This window comes from Paroedura picta, chromosome 5, assembly GCF_049243985.1.
Source record: "Paroedura picta isolate Pp20150507F chromosome 5, Ppicta_v3.0, whole genome shotgun sequence".
NCBI classification, from domain to species: Eukaryota; Metazoa; Chordata; class Lepidosauria; order Squamata; family Gekkonidae; genus Paroedura; species Paroedura picta.
Window position 1 is genome coordinate 71,891,568 of NC_135373.1, and position 19,495 is coordinate 71,911,062.

Below are 19,495 nucleotides of genomic sequence, written 5' to 3' on the forward strand. Positions count from 1 at the left end.
TTCTTAAAAAGCATATAAAGTCACAATAATTTGTTTTAAAAAAATAGTGTAAGAGTGCTATGCAATAAATTGCAAAATTCCAATATGATTAACACCAAGTTAACTCTAAAATGTTCAGCTCTGAAAACCAGTAAGTAATTCAATGACCAGCATATGAACACTTGTGTTTCTTCTTGGGGGAGAAAGCACTGGGTATTTTGCTATGACAAACATCTAAAATAATTACAAACCAAACTAGGTACTGCCCTTAACTAAATGTGTAAGTTCCCAGATCAGTTCATACTTCTATGTGAGCCCCGTCTTCTGGACATATTTCTACCAAGAGAGTTGACTGCTGCTAGGGACAATGCATGGGGCCCTCTGAGCATCTATGCTGTTACAGATACTGACCCCAATCCAATGTACTCTGACCAATTCAAAGTGCTATATAAATGATAAGGGTTATATTGATGGTTATGACTAATTCATTTAATTAACATCGCCCCTAACTGCCAAACATTTACAGAATAGTCTTCCATGATCAAAGTAAAAGCCCAAACTGTTCTGTATATGCAAGAACAAGTACCCAGATATGTTTCTGGGACACATATAGAGGGTGTGTGTGAGAGAAATCATCCTATTTTTCTCATCTGCAGTTGTTCCAGATGTATTTTGCCTATGAACCAGTGAGGTTTCATCTTTTGACTGCCAGGAAATATAACCACTGATAGTCCCTATTATCTTTGTCTAAATTTATATTAAAGCCATCACACCACACCTTGTGGCAATTAATTTCATATTTATGCATTTTCAATGATTAAGGCTTAAAAAATATTCTTCAATTATAGACTACATAAGCCTTAATAATGACTCTCCATTTTCAGTTATTTTTAAAAATAATTAAAAAAAAAACTAGGCTTTCTCATTGTAGAAACTGAAGAGCTAAAGTATGCCCCTTGGCTTAGCACCTGAGAATGTGCCGTAACACCAGTGTCAGAAGATGTCAAGGTTGCAACTTTAAGATAATGTGCCACTATCAGAAGTGTCAGTGTTTTTAGAGAGTGTTAAGTTGCATTTCCACCTTTGTATTATATATGATTCCACTTTAGCTCGTGCTCTGAGGTCTTGGAAGATTTACCAAGTAATACATTTTACATCAATTCAACCAATTTTTGTCTTCCATTTTTCAGATGACAAATTGCTGAAAAACCTCCTCTAGGATACTGATACATAGCTCCCAAGTTGGATTTTAAAATTTCTGTTTTCATTACAGACTTTTTTAAAAAACTGACAAAGCATTTCCCTGGCTCTAATACGAAAAGTAGCAACACGTCAATTATTAATAAATACCAGCTAAACAAGTAGGAGAATAAAACCAAGGCTTTTGTTTCTAAGAATATACAAGTAAAAAAAATCTGTTGAGAAGATTAAATTGAATAGTACTTCAACATGAATTCTAGTGTGATAATTAAGACTAAGAAAACATGGCTAAATTTGCTACCCTCTGTTTCTTAGTACTAAGGGTTATATCAGCTGTTATGATTAATGTGTACTTGCCACCAAAAATGGCAGCTGTAAAATTAGACTGCCTTGTCCCTAGTATCTAGTAGACCCCATTGCTGTGATACTCTTCCTATCTTTTACCATCAGCCAGTAATGGGGAGTGGGAATCAGAAAACAGCACATTTTGACATCACAATACTGATAAATTCCTTCAGGATTTTATACTGAAAGAAGGAGGAAGCTAAATGTTCAGTTACTTTTTTGGTAGCAACAGAATATTCAGCATAATAGTTAATCAAGCCCAGAAGCAACCAGTAAGATGCTGTAATGGGCTTGGGTTGCGAACATCCAGGTGAATGCTGGAGTTTTTCCAGAATTACAACTAGATCTGATTATACAAATCAGTTCCCCTGGATGAAATAGCGGCTTTTGATGATAGATTCTGGCACATCTCACGGTCTCCCTTCCCCTTCACACTCCCCAGGGAATACTCCTAAATCACCAGGGATTTTCCAAGCCACACTTGGGAACCCTACGTGGTATATGATGGCTGTTACTGATGAGCAACAGATAAGCAGGGGGAAGGGAGGGAGACAGTACAGTGTGTCTGAGAGGGAGGAAGAGGGACCAGGAAGGAGAGGTAAGTAGGAGAGGCAAGGGGGAAGTGGGGGGAAGGTGTGGGGAGGATGGAGGAATCAAGGGGCGAGAGACCAGGAAGAAGAGGTAGGTGGGGGAGGCAAGAGGGGAGTGGGGTATAGGTGTGGGGGGAGGGACTGAGGGGAAGAGACCACGAAGGAGAAGTAGGTGGACCAGGCAAGGGGGTAGTGGTGGGAATTATGTGTGTATGTGTGAGGGACCAGGAAGTAGAGATAGGTGGGAGAGGCAAGGGAAGAAGTTTGTGTTTGTGGGGGGAGAGGGAGAGATTGAGGGGATAGGGACCAGGAAGGAGAGGTAGGTGGGAGAGGCAAGAGAGGGAGGGAGCAAGGATCATGGAGTCCCACACCAGGTATGTGTTCCACATACCCTGTGATATTTGGACCCTTGCTAGATTTTTTGAATAGTGTGTAACCCCGTCTCTTTTCTGCATCCCTCCTATATTTCTAGTATATTCTCTATTAGACCATAAGCAGCAGGAATTCATACCTACCCAGCCTCGAGTCTGCTCACTAGCATTCTTTGGCATCACTATGCAGAGAAATATTATGTCTACATATTTGCATCTTCTTTATGTCCCACCCCTGAGAAGAGCTTTTCTCCTGGCACGAATGAATGCTTTCCCCTCAAAGGTCTTTGAGGGAAGATTCCACCGTATCCCATACCATGCGAGACTCTGTACGTGTGGCTCTGGCTGCCCTGACTCTGTCTCACACATTTTGTTAGATTGCCCCTTATATGAGCAATGTCGGGATGACAGCTTTGTTGCTTTGCTGGGAAACAAGCCTTCTGTAAGTAAATCTATGACCTTGCAATTTCTGCTCTCTGACAAAGACCCAGAGGTAACCATTTTAGTTGCCAGAGTTTTAACTAAGATGCTTTTATAATATGCTGCCTACCTTGTATTTTATCTTTTATAGTTTATTTAATCATTTTAAGATCTGTTTGGTTATGTAACCCCATGGCCTATTTTATTATTTTGTTGAAATTTTAAACCCTATTTTTATATGTCTTATACATATTTTATGCCAATAAAAGGTTACTGACTGACTGACTAGTATATTCTCTTTTAAAAATAAAAGTATGAAAAAATACCTTTGTTATGGTGGCAAGATCTAGAAAATCACTGGGATTGCACTTTCCCTTCCTATCATAGATAAACATAAAATGTTTCCTTTTTTAGAAGTAATTGCAGCAACATCATGCATCAATTTCAGCACTTTAACAAATTGTAGTTTAAAGTGCAGTTTAGAATACTTGTTTAGGGATGGGCCCAATTTGGTAAAGCACTTGATTTGGCCCTAATGACAAACTGTGATTAGTTCTATATCCAGATGTCTTCATATGCAAGGAATGGGGATGGATAGATGAAGCACATTAATATTAGGCTTGTAGACTCCCCCATCTTTGGTGACACTCTAGGGGTGGTTGACAACCTAAAAAGCCCATATATACATGGATTCAGTAAACATTTAAAAACTAATTTCATATTTTAATATAAAGTGCTCCAAGAATTCCTGCTTCTGCTTTGATTTAGTTATTATATTAATATACCGCCAGCCCCTGAGGCTCATGGTGGTTTATATAGAATGTAGAATACAGTACATGGAATCTAGGGTTTTTTAAATAACATGTAAATAACTACAACAATAATAATATTAACATCAATATTAATAATTTGAGTTTCAAATCCGGGTTCTGGACTCTAGACTCAGGTGATGGGTTGGAGGAGAAGAGCATGAAATTTAATTATTTTAATAATAATAATTAATAAATAATCTTTAAAATTATATAAGAAATAAACTTCCTGGATACCACAGAATGGATACACAACAGACACACAAGTACTGGAAACCAACAGATTGGCAAACATATCCAGGTGCCTCCAGCTATCACCCGAACCACATCAAACAATCCACTGTCTATAGCCAAGCCCTATTCTATAGACATTATAAATGACAATATTCAAAAACCAGTGGGGGGGCATTTTAACCTTCCAGGACTTTCAGTTGCTGACCTAAATGTGGCAGTTCTCTTACAAAGGAATTTCAAAGGGAAATTAGAGAGTCTGTGGAATTGCAACTGATAATGAAACTCAGAATGTATCTTCCTGGACTGATTCAAGATATAGGTTCCCTGTCTCATTACCAAAGCTGATTTATCCATGCATACGTACCTTCAGCATATCACACCTAATCCAATCATGTCTGTTACTGTCATTCACGGGCTATCGTCATTTGCCTGCTAATGTCATTTTACTAGTGTAATCAAATAGCTTCTATTTCAAAATAAATAAAACATATTATTTAGGGAATGAATCTTCACTCCCTAAATGATAACATTTTTTGTTTATTTTGAAATAGAAGCTATTTGATTACACTTCTTAAATTTCTTATTTACAGTATTTGCTGGCGTATAAGACTACTTTCCCCCCCTGAAAAACATGCCTCCATGTGGGGGGGGGGCGTTGTCCTATACGCCGGGTGCACTTCAGTTGGGATAGACATAGCTGCCCATAGTGGCCCATAGTACTGTAATGTAATATAACAAACTCTATATTTTGAGTGGAAATGTTGGGTTGTCATCTTATATGCCCAATCATCTTAAGGTAAAGGTAAAGGTATCCCCTGTGCAAGCACTGGGTCATGTCTGACCCTTGCGTTTTCATGGCAGACTCAATACGGGGTGGTTTGCCAGTGCCTTCCCCAGTCATTACCGTTTACCCCCCAGCAAGCTGGGTACTCATTTTACTGACCTCGGAAGGATGGAAGGCTGAGTCAACCTTGAGTCGGCTGCTGGGATCAAACTCCCAGCCTCATGGGCAGACAGCTTCAGACAGATGTTGCTGCCTTACCACTCTGCGCCACAAGAGTCATCTTATATGCCAGCAAATACGGTACATTTTTTGCCTCGCACAAATTCATTTTTTGTTTAGCGCTTTGAGGCCACATTTTGGTTGCTATTGTCTTTTGGCATCTGAAATCACTCCACTCTCCAAAATATAGGATAGACTGATTCACATTCTAGCTGAATCTGAAGACATAAGCAGTGAAACATGAAAGTTTATACCCTGCCACAATTTTTGTTAGTCTTTAGGGTGCTACTGGATTCTTGCTCTTTTCTATTTCTTAGAATAGAAGAAAAAGAAGAAGAGTTGGTTCTTATATGCCACTTTTCCCTACTCGGAGGAGGCACAAAGCGGCTTACAGTCGCCTTCCCATTCCTCTCTCCACAACAGACACCCTGTGAGGTGGGTGAGGCTGAGAGAGCCCTGATATCACTGCCCGGTCAGAACAGTTTTATCAGTGCTGTGGCGAGCCCAAGGTCACCCAGCTGGTTGCATGTGGGGGAGTGCAGAATCTAACCTGGCATGCCAGATTAGAAGTCCGCACTCCTAACCACTACACCAAATAGTTCTTGCACATCCATGCATCTTGTGTTATGACTATTGTGAGTTGTAAGAGTATATGTTGATGAGGAAACAATCCTGTGCTGCTCATTCAGGCTGGACTGACTGGTGTTAGTTGGGGAATGTGCGGAGAGGGACATGTAGCTCTTCAATACCAACTCATGGGTGTGGCTTTCAAAATGAGTGAAGTATCTGTTCCTGGTACAATATCTAAATCAGAACGGGATCCCTATTCAGGTAAGAAACCTTAATCAGAACCAAAGTGGGATCATACAGGCACAAAAAAAGCAGCAAAAATGTTGCAGTTAATGTTCCTTTGTATGGTTTTGAACAAGCTCATGACCAGTCAACTACGTTTCAATCTTCTGCTTATTTTACGGTGGGAGTATCGAGGAGAAAAATTACTAACTAGTTAATGTGTACATTCAGATATTATAGTAAACCATGGTAAATAAACCAGAGTCTGATTAAACTGTAGTTAAGTGAAATATCTGAATTCAGGATTCACAACAAACCACTTCATTCTCAGAGCTTATTGTAGGAAAAAATACAGGCAAAAACACCTTGGGATAAGAGAAAACTAGAAACTACCTTAGGAAGAAACCTAAGACTAGGGTGAAGGATTACTCTTTTAGGAGAGAACTTCAAAAACAGGTGATCTATCTGAAGAGCTGCTAGCTCATTCATCCTCCTGGCTGAGTTTACAGCTACTAAGAAACATCCTTTCATAGAAATATCTGTCAAAGAACAGGCAGCAAAGGGCTCAAAAGGTTTAAGCATTAACTGTGCTAACACAACAGATAAAGACGATTGGGGCATGAAAAGATCCAGGGGCAGACAGAGATTACTTAACTCCTTAAGAGACATCTTAGACAAAAGATGGGAGATCCTCCCTTAATTCTTTTGTGCTAGCAAGGTATAGCAGCCAGGTGATCCTTCAAAGAAGAAAACACCAAGCCCTTAGTTTTCAGGGTTAATAAATAATCAAATATGACCTGCAAGGTCATATTTGCACCACCCAGTGACATGTTCTTCCCATTATGCCAAAATTACCTCCACTTATACATACGGGATCTCTTAATGTTAGGCTTGTGTAAGTGCTGGAGAACATCATTAGCCTCCTTAGTGTCAGGTTCATGTGCTGCCCCCTGTCAGCATTATTCAGCAAACAACTTAGGCATCAGAAGATTTATTGGAATGTAATACAAAGAACAGGAGTAACTGGAGACGCAGACTGACAAAAACAATTAAACATAAACATACATAGATCGATATAGGTGCAAACCCCATCTATAAAAGGCATCATTTGAGTCTTGGACAGGATTCCAGTATAAGAGTGCAATGACTCAACAATAAGTCATTGGAATTTACCACCATTAACTAATTATCTAAATAAGGAAATGTATGGCAACTCCGCATACAGAGGTAAGAAATAATCAGAGCTAAAACAGTGGCTAAACCAAAGGGTAGAACAGTCTACTGGAAAATTCATTCTGCACATGAAAAATATAAGAACTTGCAGTGTTGAAGGTGGATTGAAACATGAAAATAAAAGTCCAGGACAGACTCTGCTGTAAGATCTAGAAATATAAGCAGTGCTAACCCACCTGAGTCCAACTGTCTCCGGAGATTATCTGTCAGGGCCATAAGTTCTATCTCTACCCTGTGGCCTGTGCAGAAACATGACAGGCATGGGTCAAGAACCGACGTTTCTTTCAAATATGCTAGCAACTGGTCTGTGGCTGCTCACTCAACTATCTTCAACAGGAACGCCAGGTGCGGTACAGGGTAGTAGCTGGCTGGACCACATGGGACCAGTGATGGTTTCTTCAGTAGAGAGTGAACCACCACCTCCTTCAGAAAGTTCCTGTCATTAGGGACAGATGCATTATTTCCCAGAGCCGTCCTCCTAGTCTCTCATCACTCATTTCAAGGAGCCATGAGTAGCTCTAATGACAAACTGTCTGGAAGAGGTCTGGAAGACAGGTGGTGGGCCTCACTGAAGCTGGTAACATGTCCACCTAGGTCATGGTGAGAGGCCTGAAGTGGTCAAAGTTAACTTTAAAGTAAAGCCAAGCTCCTTACTTTAACAATATTTGGAGGGTGGAACAGCAAGATTTATCCATGAAATTGCTTGCAACTGTCTCACAACTTATGTGCAATTCACTATGATTTGAATGCCATTCTTCCAGGGCAGTAGCTGATCGCATTACCTTAAATAATTGTGCCAGGTGTGAGCTCATGGAAGTGAACAAGGCAGCATTAAACTCTTGCTTAGTCACCTTCACTGCTATCTCATAGGTTTTCATAAGCATCCTAAAAATATTCTCAAAGTCTCGTCACAAGTCTTCCTCCGATCTCACTCTAGCAGTCTCATCTCCCACTTCTTATGGCACAGCTCCTTTGTAGACCAGGAATTCTGGATTTCAACAGACATTGGGGATCTACAGGGAAGCTTAGGGTCCCACAGAGATAAAGATTTGGATTAGATGGCATAATCTTGCCATCATGAAATCAAAGCCCAATCTTACCAGCTGCTGTCCATTTGTAAATAAGCAGACCATAGTTGATGCCTTTAGTAAATGAGCTGGGATCCATGGCCTAACCATGATCAAAACTAACATATACAAGCAAAGCAACCACAATGCTATCAAATGATTTCCATAGCAATATAGATTAAAATAGTAGAACAATACACACAGTACAACAGAAATACAGAAATCCTTCTTAAGGCCTCGCTCCCTTTAGACCAGGCTTTTTCAACCAGTGTTTCATGAAACACTGGTTGGGTTTCCTGAATGGGTGCTAATCCATTAATTTTTAATATATTTTTAAAATTTGTTGAACATTTACTGGCTGATATGACTATATATGGTCATGTCAAATGCCTGTTCCATCCCAAAATAACCAATGATGGGCTCGGAGGGGGTAGAAAGGGGATGGACCCTGAATGGGTGTGTATACAGCTATGCTTCCCAACTATATTCTGCATGGGGTTTCTAGAAGCATGAAGAATGTTTCTGGGGTTTCTCAATAGTAAAAAAAGTTGAGAAAGGCTGCCTTGGACCATGAGCCAAAACTTTATGCCTCCCTTCTTTTGAGTAACTTCAAAACTGAAATTGTTCAAGCTCAAAGCCTACCATATAGGCCACAACAAATCTGTCACCACACCAATATGGCCTTAGCTTATTAAGGGACCAAACCATAGCCAGACCCTCCTTTTCTAGGGTGCAGAATGCTAATTTCCCATCACCCTTACTTTTGAAGCAATATACCTCTTAGGCCTCATTCTGAATCAGTTCTAACCATAAAATAATTTGTATAATTGAGAAGGATCAGAATGGGTACTTGTACCAACTGCTTCCTTAAATCATTGAAGGAGTCCAGATTACCTTAGTAAGGGCCCTTTTTCTTATGAAAATATGTTAGGGATGCTTCCAGGGCCGTGGCGAGCCCAAGTTCACCTAGTTGGCTGCATGTGGGGGAGTGCAGAATCGAACCTGGCTTGCCAGATTAGAAGTCCGCACTCCTAGAAGTTCCTTTAAATGCCTCCAGAGCTCCCAAACAGGTGATCTTCAGAGAAACCTCTAATCACAGTAGAATCAGCTGTCTGGCAGCTGATTTGGCTGAATCTGTTCAAGTTTCCTGAATCAGCTAAACTCAAATCAATTTACCAACCCAGTGATTTGGATTATTTGAATTTTCCAAATCAGGGAAAATTGAATCTGAAAAGTAATGAATTTTTCCAGTACACATACCTAGTGATAACCCAGTCCAAATCTCTAGTTGACCTTACCTAAAGGCTTCATGTTGAAAAGCATGGGAGACAAATTCAAGTCTTGTGGGACCACACAGGTCAAAACCAAAGGAGTTGAGCAGCAGTTTCCCTGTACTACCTTTTGAAAAGTACCCTCCATACAGGACAAGAATCACCACAAAACGGCACCTACCAATCCCAGTCTAGATGGATATCATTTATTTATATGATTTATTACTCACTGCTCCCAGCAAGCTGGCTCACAGCAAGTAATAAACCCCACAGCAAAATAATAAAACACACCCCTTAAAATCATTCCTTTCCCGATGACGAAATATAACCCTTATGCTCAAAATATAACCCTTATGCTCAACAGCCTCTTATAAGCACCTCAAAGGAGATATTCATGCGGAACTGGCTTTCTTGGCTAAGCTGCGGAGGACCTCTGATCTCAGTTGCCCTGGCCTCAACCAAATGCCTGGTTCAAGAGCTCCATCTTGCAGGCCCTGAAGAACTGTGAAAGTGCCTCTGTCATAGCACTCAGCTCTTCCGGAAGTTCATTCCACTAGGTCAGGGCCAGGATCAAAAAGGCCTTGGCTCTGGTTGAGAACAGGTATGGCTCTTGCGAGCCGGGGATCTCCAACAGATTAGCACCCAGAGAGTGCAGGGTCTTGCAGGGGCTATAAGTTGATAGATATGTGGAGCCCAGACTGTGGAAAGCCTTAAAGTTTAACACAAAAACTTGAACCTGATCCAGAATGCAACTCGCAACCAATGCAGCTGTCTCAGCAGTGGCTGGATATGGGTTGTCCAAGGTGTTCCAGTAAGGACCCTTATTGTACCATAGGACTGCTGGTATAGAAAACTACTGAGGAGGTCAGGAGAATCAAGAGAGATGCATTCTGGCTGTTCATTTCCCAGATTAGGCAATCTACTAGGGTGACCAGTTTTTCAGACTCTTACCCAGTCCTGAAACCAGGTTGGAAAGTATCCACCCAATCCATTTCTACAGTCTATTTCAAGACTGGTGTGATTCCTCCCTCCCCCCAAGAAGAAATTGACTACACAGCAGCCCCTCCTTAGATACATTCAGAAGAAGAGTTGATTCGTATATGATGCTCTTTTCTACCAGGAGTCTCAAAGTGGCTTACAGTCCCTTCCCTTTCCTCTCCCCACAACAGACAACTTGTGAGGTAGGTGAGGCTGAGAGAGCCTTGATATTACTGCTTGGTCAGAACAGCTTGATCAGTGCTGTGGTGAGGTGAACCTAATGCTACCCAGCTGGCTGCATGTGGAGGAGGAGCGGGAAATCAAACCCAGTTCACTAGATTAAAAGTTGGCATTCCTAACCACTACACCAAGTAGTCAGGTAGGGCAAGGATCATATAAGCAAGTAGTTTGCCTAAATAAAATGAAACATATTCCAAACAGCTGGACAAGTCAGCACCCTGGTACCATCTAACCCTGTAACTACTAATGCAATGTCAGTCTGTATCAAAGAGAGAGAGTTCATCTACAAAGTGTTGAGCAGAATAGTGGACCACCAAGCAATGCTCCACCTTCTGAAGGTCTGATTTCCAGCAGGCCTCTGACTACCTGTAATGACTCCACTGTATTAATTGCCACCATCTCTGCCATAGTGTACACTTTAAAAATAGATTAACAATAAGATGTTTGTTTTTATATTAAACCATATAAGATAGCTGCTTATGATGAATATGAAATAAATGTTAACACAATTGTTTTTTCAAATGAAAACAACTGCCTTGGAAGAACATCCAAATTTTTTTAGACATATTTCATGATGGTGTTTGATTTTTTTTAATTACCCCTTTTTTACATTGCTGCACTACCTCCAGATGTGTTGTTGGTGGATTTGTCAATATAAGAAAAGCCAATTATGTTACATTATTGTATAATAAAATAAAATATGCATAGAATAGAAACAGTAGCAAAATAAACACCATATACATTAACTCCTCTTTTCAATCTCACACAGGAGATATGACAGCAGGTCATATGTTCTCCATCTGCATGCATATGTATGAGCCAAATATAAAGTTTTATTAGTTTTTTTATTAGATTCATAATGCAGTTCCAACCTGTCTCCAACTGCCAAATTGGTCAATTGTGCCAAAATACAGGAAATTAGAAATACACTAATGTGAAACCTTTAGCTTTTTGGTGGGCTATATTGATCCTCCTAGTTCACTTAATCATGGGGAATGCAACCTGAGAGTTGGTTACTTTTGAGTAAGTCCCATTGAATTTTGTGGAACTTCTACATAAAAATGTTTAGAACTGCAATAATCTTGGTGTTCTTAGCTTTTAAAGGTTTACTGTACATGCAATTGCATCAAGAATTGTTTCAGTGAAGCTTTGGCACCAGTTCATATTAAATCTGGCATAATAAAATAATAGAACACCACAATTTTATGACCTGTGTATTTGACCAAATACACATTACAGTATGTCAGATATAAATTTCCACTGCACAATGAACAATGCAAGCCTTTGTTTTAACAATTAGTGACAGAAATTCAAAAGCTCCAAGGACTTGTTATCAAAATCCCTATGTTACTATGTGGCTTTAAAAGTATTTTATGCTCATAGCAAAATTCATAAAACATATATAAATTAAATCAAGAAAAAATCACTTTATTATTTTAAAAGAACATGTACCAAAAGAAGCTATAGAATATATGCAGGCACAAAACCATAGGAATCCAACTTAAAGTGAATAAAAGACACCCCATTTTCAGTCTTGCACATATGTATTTGCCTGTATCCTACTATCCTGATCTAAGCTGGAAGCCTTTCTCCAATTTAAGTGCTCTTCCAACAGCAGAAAAGTGACTTAAGTTGGAAGAATGCTCTGGTCTAAAGTAGTATAGCACCCAATGTGGTAAAATCACCCCACCCTATAGTGAGAGGTGGCATATACTGCCACTATGTTGCTGGAGGGGGCAGGGTGGATTGGGCTGGGTCAGGATTGACTTCTGGGGTAGGATTGTCCTTTATCCTGATGTGAACTGATTTGAGCTGGCAGGCCAGGAGTGGCAGTATATGAACTCAATAATAATAAACAACAAATAAAATAATAAACAAACATTCTGTAGTGGATAGGAATAGGAGTCCGAAAACACAATTGCCAATTGCACTTCCTGAGGTTAAGAATGCCATTGACTGTCTACATCTTACTGGAATTTGAAGAAATATCTGAGAGAACAGTATGGAGACTACCTCCCAAAAACAATGGATTACTAGACAATGCATTCCTTTGAATTATTTCTCTCCTTGCAGAAACTGTGATCTAAGTGTGCATATCTCACTTGTTGAGGCAATGTTACAATAAAATTTGCTTTACCTTGAGCATTTCTTCCTTATCTCTTCCCTAACCTATTTTGCTTTCTTTCATCTACTGGCACTCTTGGATAATTACTTCTGAATTCAATTCATATTAAGGTGGCTAAACTACCAAAAGCTATATTTGCCCTCCCATGAAGCAACCTGACAGTTAGAAGACAATTTTCATCAGGAAAATGGAGTAGGAGGGCAGGGTTAAATATTCCTTTTCTCACTATTGTGCTGATCAAACTGGCAACCCCGCAGCACAGCATTATATTAAAAAGAAAACAATAGTATATCCAACTATGAATATGCTGTCCAACCTTCAGTTATCCCTTTATTTGTTCAATGGATGAATAATAGGTCAAAATTAAGGACCCGTTCAAAAAGTTATAATTTATGAGTCATGCATGGACCACAAGAGGGCAAATTTCTCTTCCCATGCTTGCCACGCTCAATGTTGAATAAAGGCTGTGGCCAAATATTTTATGCCAAATTATGGTTGTCAGTGTCCTCATTAGGCGGTCAACATCCCCCTGCAAGGCAAAAGAATTTTAACACTTTCTTCTAAGATAAAAGTGTTCAGTTTTCAGCAATACAATCTTTCTTTTTAAAGTAATTTTTCAACATTCTTTACAAAAATATCTACTTATTAATTTACATTGGGTACATACAGAGGTTATGATGAACTGCAATTAAAAACCAATTGGGTACATATAAAGTTTGTTGCTCTTGCTTCTCCCACCTCTATATTCCTTTAGTCTTTGAATAATTCCCAGTTTGATCCTATATGCCATAATATCCCAAGGCCTTGTGGTGAACATGTGTTTGTTAATGTATCACACAATTCTAAACTAGAATTTGAAATGGGTGAAGTGGAGGGCATGTGTTATCATAGCAGCACACTTTGCCTGTTCCCAATCAGAATTTAATAGTACCCCGATGCCATTCCCTCACTCTCAGAAGCATTATTGTAGTCAGAACTGGCTATGTAACTGAGTGTCTGTTTAATTATTGGCTGGGATAGATCATACAACTAATCCAGGAAGGAGGAGGAAGCTCAGCCAAAGTTATAAATGGCATTGAAGCTCTGGCATACAATGAATGAAAGGCTTGGATTCAAATGATAGGCTTGGATTCAAAAACTGTGAAGAGCCTTGTACTTGTGGCACAGATCTTGGCAAAGGGCCACTGCAACTCCTTCTGTCCTGTCCCCAACATCAAAGACTGCCGCACAAACACAGTGTTTGGCAGCCTCTAGATAAGAAATGTGACATTTTAAGAAAATAAAATCCAGCAATCACATCTATTTGGAAACTGTGATATCACATCAGGGGGGAAATATTTCATATACTTAAAACCAGAATAAAAGTACAGATTTATATTCTACTGTATGGGAAAGGGCACATTAGTCTAATTTTCAGTTATATAGACCTTAAAAATCTTAATTATTTTTAGGATAAATAAACAAAATATTTGTGTCATGTCAAACAGATCAACGCTAGTTCTTGTTAAGTGTTCACCTTCACTGTCAGCATGAAAAGGTTACCCTCCCTCCAATCCCTCTCCACATTAACAAGATGCCACATTTATAAACTGTATATTTGTCCATTAAATACTATAGAAAACATGATAAAGCATTCTTTTCAGATTCCCCACACTATATATATTTATATATAGTTTTTAGAAAATTAATACAACCAATACAATAATATACATTTTTCTAAAAGGAGTGGGACTGTGCTTTGCAATATTGTCTGGGAAGCTTTTGATTTGCTGAAAATTTGTTACTGGACTCTAATCTGTTTAGACTGAAGAATGTGTACTAACTTCTCTGGTTGTCCATAGAAAGATTCTTTTTATTGCAGCTACGGGAGCCAAGCTTGCTCTCCTTAAGTCCGTGTGACCTTTTAAGCCACCATAAGCTAGTATACAAGAGCTTCTTCCTCTTGTATAATGGTTTTCTTAAAGCAAACACACACAGAATATCCAGACACAAGCCAAGATATTTTGTAAAAACAAACAAAAACATATGCAAGAGATACCAAAGTCCATTATACATCCATTTGGTTGTGCCTGAGCAATCATCTTCAGGCATTAGTTATAAAGATGCTTTACTGACCTGCAGTGGTCTTTGTTTATCACTGCTTTTAGGAGACTTCAACCCACTTGTCTGTTGTTGCAAAAGCAGCTGTCTTGCTGCTTGCAATGCCTGAAAGTAAAGACAACATGAGAAGGATTTAAAAAAATTATTTAATTGAAAATGTTATTATGTGTAACTCACCTAATGTTAATGTCCAGGCAAAAAGTGATCTCCAACAATTCACAACAAAAGCATGAGACTTCACATATTCTTTAAATTCCCCCAGAAAATTCACAGAAGCTACTTATAGCAGAGATCATGAAAAAGTACATATGTGCAACAACTCCTCCAGGAAATAGCATTAATTTGTATAAAGTGCTTGAAGAGGAAAAATCATAAACTGTATCAATAGCCTCATCTCCACAAGGAACTTGTCTTTAAGTGTTCAGCTAAAATGCTCACACCCTTGTAAATCATCATCCAATTTGCATTTTCATATTACAATTTTTAAGTAAAAGAAGTAGATTTCAAGTGTTTCCGGAAGCTGTAATTAAATTTGACAAATCAACATCAGATTATCTTGAAAAATGAATTAATAAGTATATTCACTGAAGATTAAAAATACTTTTTTTGTACTTACAATTCACAGGGAAACTTCTCATTTCACAAAATAAAGTGGAGTTTTAATGCCAAATAAAATTAAGTGGCTTTCATTTGCATTCTTAGTAAACTCTGAGAACAAAGAAATCACTACTTAGCCAATCAGGTTTGCTCCTGTGGATGATAGCATTGCAATCAAAATACAGCATTTTTAATAATCTTTTCAGCTGAAATGATAACCAAATCCTATAACTGTATATGTGAAACCAGTTACTCAGAATGTGTTCACTTTAAAATATAGTCTATACAAGGGTAACAAATAATACAAAGCAAAGTTTTTTAAACGGATACTCCCCCCAAAAGTATGTAACATTCTTAATTAACTTTTTCTTTCCTGTAAGCTTCAGTACTGTACATTCTCTCTCTCTCTCTCTCTCTCTCTCACACACACACACACACAACAAGCATTGTGAGAGGTTGATCCATGCCAGGAGACATTTTTTGATCGACATTCACCCTCAAATCACCAACAATCTGATAGAGAAAGGTACAATTTTGATTAGACTCAAATGAGCTCATTTTTAAGGTAGTTTCCAGTATCCATGACAACAGTTGCTTTGACAAGATGTGCATATGGCATTACACTGCCAGCTGGTGTGAACAATGTTTGAACTTCTGCATTGAGATGCTGAGCAAACAGAAAAAGTTGCCACGTCTTAACCCTCAGGGAAAGCAGTCATCCCCTGATCAATTATGAAAAGACAGAGAGAGGGCTGCTACAGTCTTGCTCCATACAAGTTTTCAGGGGGAAAGAAAAGGCAGGCAGACACAGCAAACCAATGTAAACAAACACTATCACCAGTTCCTAAGAGCACCAACTTGTCTGCCCATAAAAGGCTCTGGTACAGGGCTGCAGAACATACTTTCAACACTGTCACAAATATATCCCCAATCTTCTTATTGCGTCTGCAGATTTTTAAGCCACAGACCAGAGTGAGTCTTACACAGGCAAAGCATTCTGAAGGCAAGGTATAACAACTAGTTCCTTTCAAAAAGCAAAAACAATAGGGTTTTAAATAAAGCTCTCTTGGGCAACTTGTGCCTTAAATAACTGACTTTGTTTATTAAATGAGTATCATTTTGGAATATGGTGGCAAACAGCTAAAATTGGAATATGGCAGTTATAACGAGGGGAGGAAAGCACTTAAGGTATAAGGTAACAGAACAGCATGGGGCTACTGTTGCCTCTTAGACACCTCCCTGCTTTGGTCCTACTTAGGCATAACAAGTGCTCCTTGAAATTAATGATTTGAAATTAAGGACTAGAAAATAGTCTTACCTTTCCTTTCCCCATATCCTGTTTCTTATTCCCTAGTTTAATTTAATTAATAGGTAGTGATGTTAGCAATAGTTATCTGATATATTGTAATGATCAAATGTAATTTGTTTGCTGTTTTTTGACCATATAAATAAATATGCTCAATAATATTATGTGCTAAGGATGGTGTTCATTATTAAAGTTCTGTAAAAATGTTGAAGGCAGTAAGATTTATTTGGGGATAGGGTTGTACTTCAGAATGCCTAATATTTGCCTTACTAATTTTAAACAATTTAGCAGTACTAGTGGCTAGTAAATAATATATATATAATTATATTCCGCTTTTAAAAAATGAGTTTTTCCTCTCCTTCTCCAACTTTTTTTTGAAACAGATGTCACTCATACCGTTCTGTTACAAACAGGAATGTTTAACCTATCAGCCTGTTGCATTTGAGATGTTAAAATGAAAAATGACATCTATGGCCATTAATATCTTCAATGTATAAACAGCACAGCGTGACACATTCTTGAGAGCTGAAGGCTACAAAATCTCTCTGAAACATAAATAACAAAGCACTCAGAATCATATTTGATGTTGATATTCATCTCTGCTGCCTGGGCTTCTTATGAAAATAGATGCAGTCCAAATGGATCTCCTATAATTGGTTTCAGATAGCAGGGTCAGAAGAAATACGATACAAGAAACCATTACATGGAACAGGCGAAACAAGAATGTTTATACAAGCACTACCCTGTTAAACTGACAATGGGCGTACACTTTGCAGATAACCAGAAAGGGGTGGGGGGAAGACTTGTCTCAAGAGATTATTTTTATTCATCATTTTGTTAACAGAATATTTAAACTTTTACTACCTAATGTAAAAATGAGCTTTCTTTAGCAAAATGTAAGCATTATCTCAAATACCACTCAGTAATAGTGTCCAGAATGCTATCAACGCTAACGTTAGTAGAAAATGGCTTAGAAGCTCCAATACACTCAACTTTAATTTCCACAAAAGGGATTTTTGGGGGAAGAAATAGCAAATTAGTTACATTAATAATATAAAAACATGTAGCTGCCTAATAGTGATTCAATCCATAACTACATATAGCCCACAATAGTCTGCTTGGCCTGGCAGTGGCTCTCCAGGGACCACTATGCACGTGTTGAATAATGCACTTTAGAAGCAGATTTTCCTGTTCTGCACAGGAAAGTACATCGAAGAGCCAGCATCTTGTAGTGGTTAACAGTAACAGCTTCTAAACTGGCAAACTGGGTTTGATTCCCCGCTCCTCCACATGCAGCCAGCTGGTAACTTGGGCTCATCACATTTCTGACACTGTTATTCTGACTGAATGGTCCTGTCAGAAACTGAGCTCACAGGGTGTCTGTTGTGGGGAGAGAAAGGGAAGGTGCTCTTTCGGGCAGTGAAAAGTATGGTATAAAAGCCAATTCTTCTTCAAAAACCAGCTCATTATTCAACATGTATATAATGGGCACAGGGTCTCAGATGTCACTCCCAGCAACTACTTTCTCAGATCATTTATCTGGAGATGGTGGGGATAAAAGCTGAAACATTATATATGCAATATTTGTATTATGACACTGAGCTACAGTGTCACAGTACACAGCTGTAAAAAAAAGCTAAAAGTAAATTAACAAAGGTCAGATTCAATAAAAGTCTAGAATATTTAACAGTACATTCCTAAAAGTGTTTCCTGGGCATGCTCCCGTCACATAGACATGAGTAGCCTACTTAAAATGATGCTGCTTAGTCTCGTACAACAGAAACTACACACACACACACACTAGCTGCATAGCCCGTTCATAAGAACGGGCTTTGAAAGGGACCTCCCCCTCACCGGGCTAGCCTGTGGTGTGAGAAGCGGTGGCTGGGCTGCGTGGAAGCATTTGAGGGGGGGGGAAGAGATTGCTTCCTCAGGGCCTGGCAAGCACACTGGTCACCTCAGCAGAGGCACCGGGTGTGCTTGCGGGGAAGTGATCTACCGCCCCCGCCGGCAGCGGGACACTTCCCTGCGATACAGCAAGCACACCCGGAGCCTCCAAGAGGCACCGGGTGTGCATGGTCAGCAGCAGGGAAGTGCTTCCTCCCCCCCAGCAGCTGGAGTGCTTCTTTGCGGCCGGGAAGCACACCCAGCACCTCCGTGAGGCACCAGGTGTGCTTGCCTGGCCGCGGGGAAATGCTCCCTCTCCCCCAGCGGCCGGAGCACTTCTCTGCAGCCGAGAAGCACACCTGGTGCCTCCGCGAGGTGCTGGATGTACTTTCCCGGCCGTGGGGAGGTGTTACCTCCCCACCTAACCAATAGAGAAAGACCAACCATCAGGCACAATATGGGAGGTAAAGGAACAGGCTTTGAGGGGCAGGAAGAAAGGCAGGGGGGGGGAATTCACTGGAATAATTAAGTTTCTGATTTACCTTCACCATGGGAGCGAAGCATGAGGAAAAACCCACTAAAATAGAACTATTAAAAAATCTGGATAAATGAACTGAGTGTAATTAAATGCCTTTTCATAAACCTTTGATGTGGCCACATTTTCATATGTACAATTGTAGCCACTCCTTCTTAGAAAGGATATGTGAGAGCTATTAAATGACAAAAAAATGACCTAGGATATATAGCACATGGTATTGGGAGAGGATTCCAAAACAGAACAAAGATGTTTAATGGGGATCATAATAGAGCTACATAAAATTATGCATGGTATAGTGAAAGCAAATAGAAATTTTTCTCTCATGTAACAAATATTTGTTGTTGTTGTTAGGTGCGAAGTTGTGTCTGACCCATCGCGACCCCATGGACAATGATCCTCCAGGCCTTCCT

General features: G+C 39.4%; 1 protein-coding gene across 21 annotated transcripts in view; it reads right to left on the bottom strand.

Moving 5' to 3' along the window:
- Positions 1-19,495, bottom strand: part of FOXP2 (forkhead box P2) — a 551,538-nt gene that overhangs the window by 143,262 nt on the left and 388,781 nt on the right. For 19 of the 21 annotated variants that reach the window (XM_077338473.1, XM_077338465.1, XM_077338474.1 and 16 more), the window contains one exon: positions 14,773-14,862. The exons of 1 other annotated variant lie outside the window; for it this stretch is intronic. In XM_077338473.1, the coding sequence (XP_077194588.1) occupies positions 14,773-14,862 (90 nt within the window). Of the gene's footprint in view, positions 1-14,772; positions 14,863-19,495 lie in introns of those variants that run through there. One more of the 21 variants, XM_077338483.1, reaches the window with a different exon arrangement.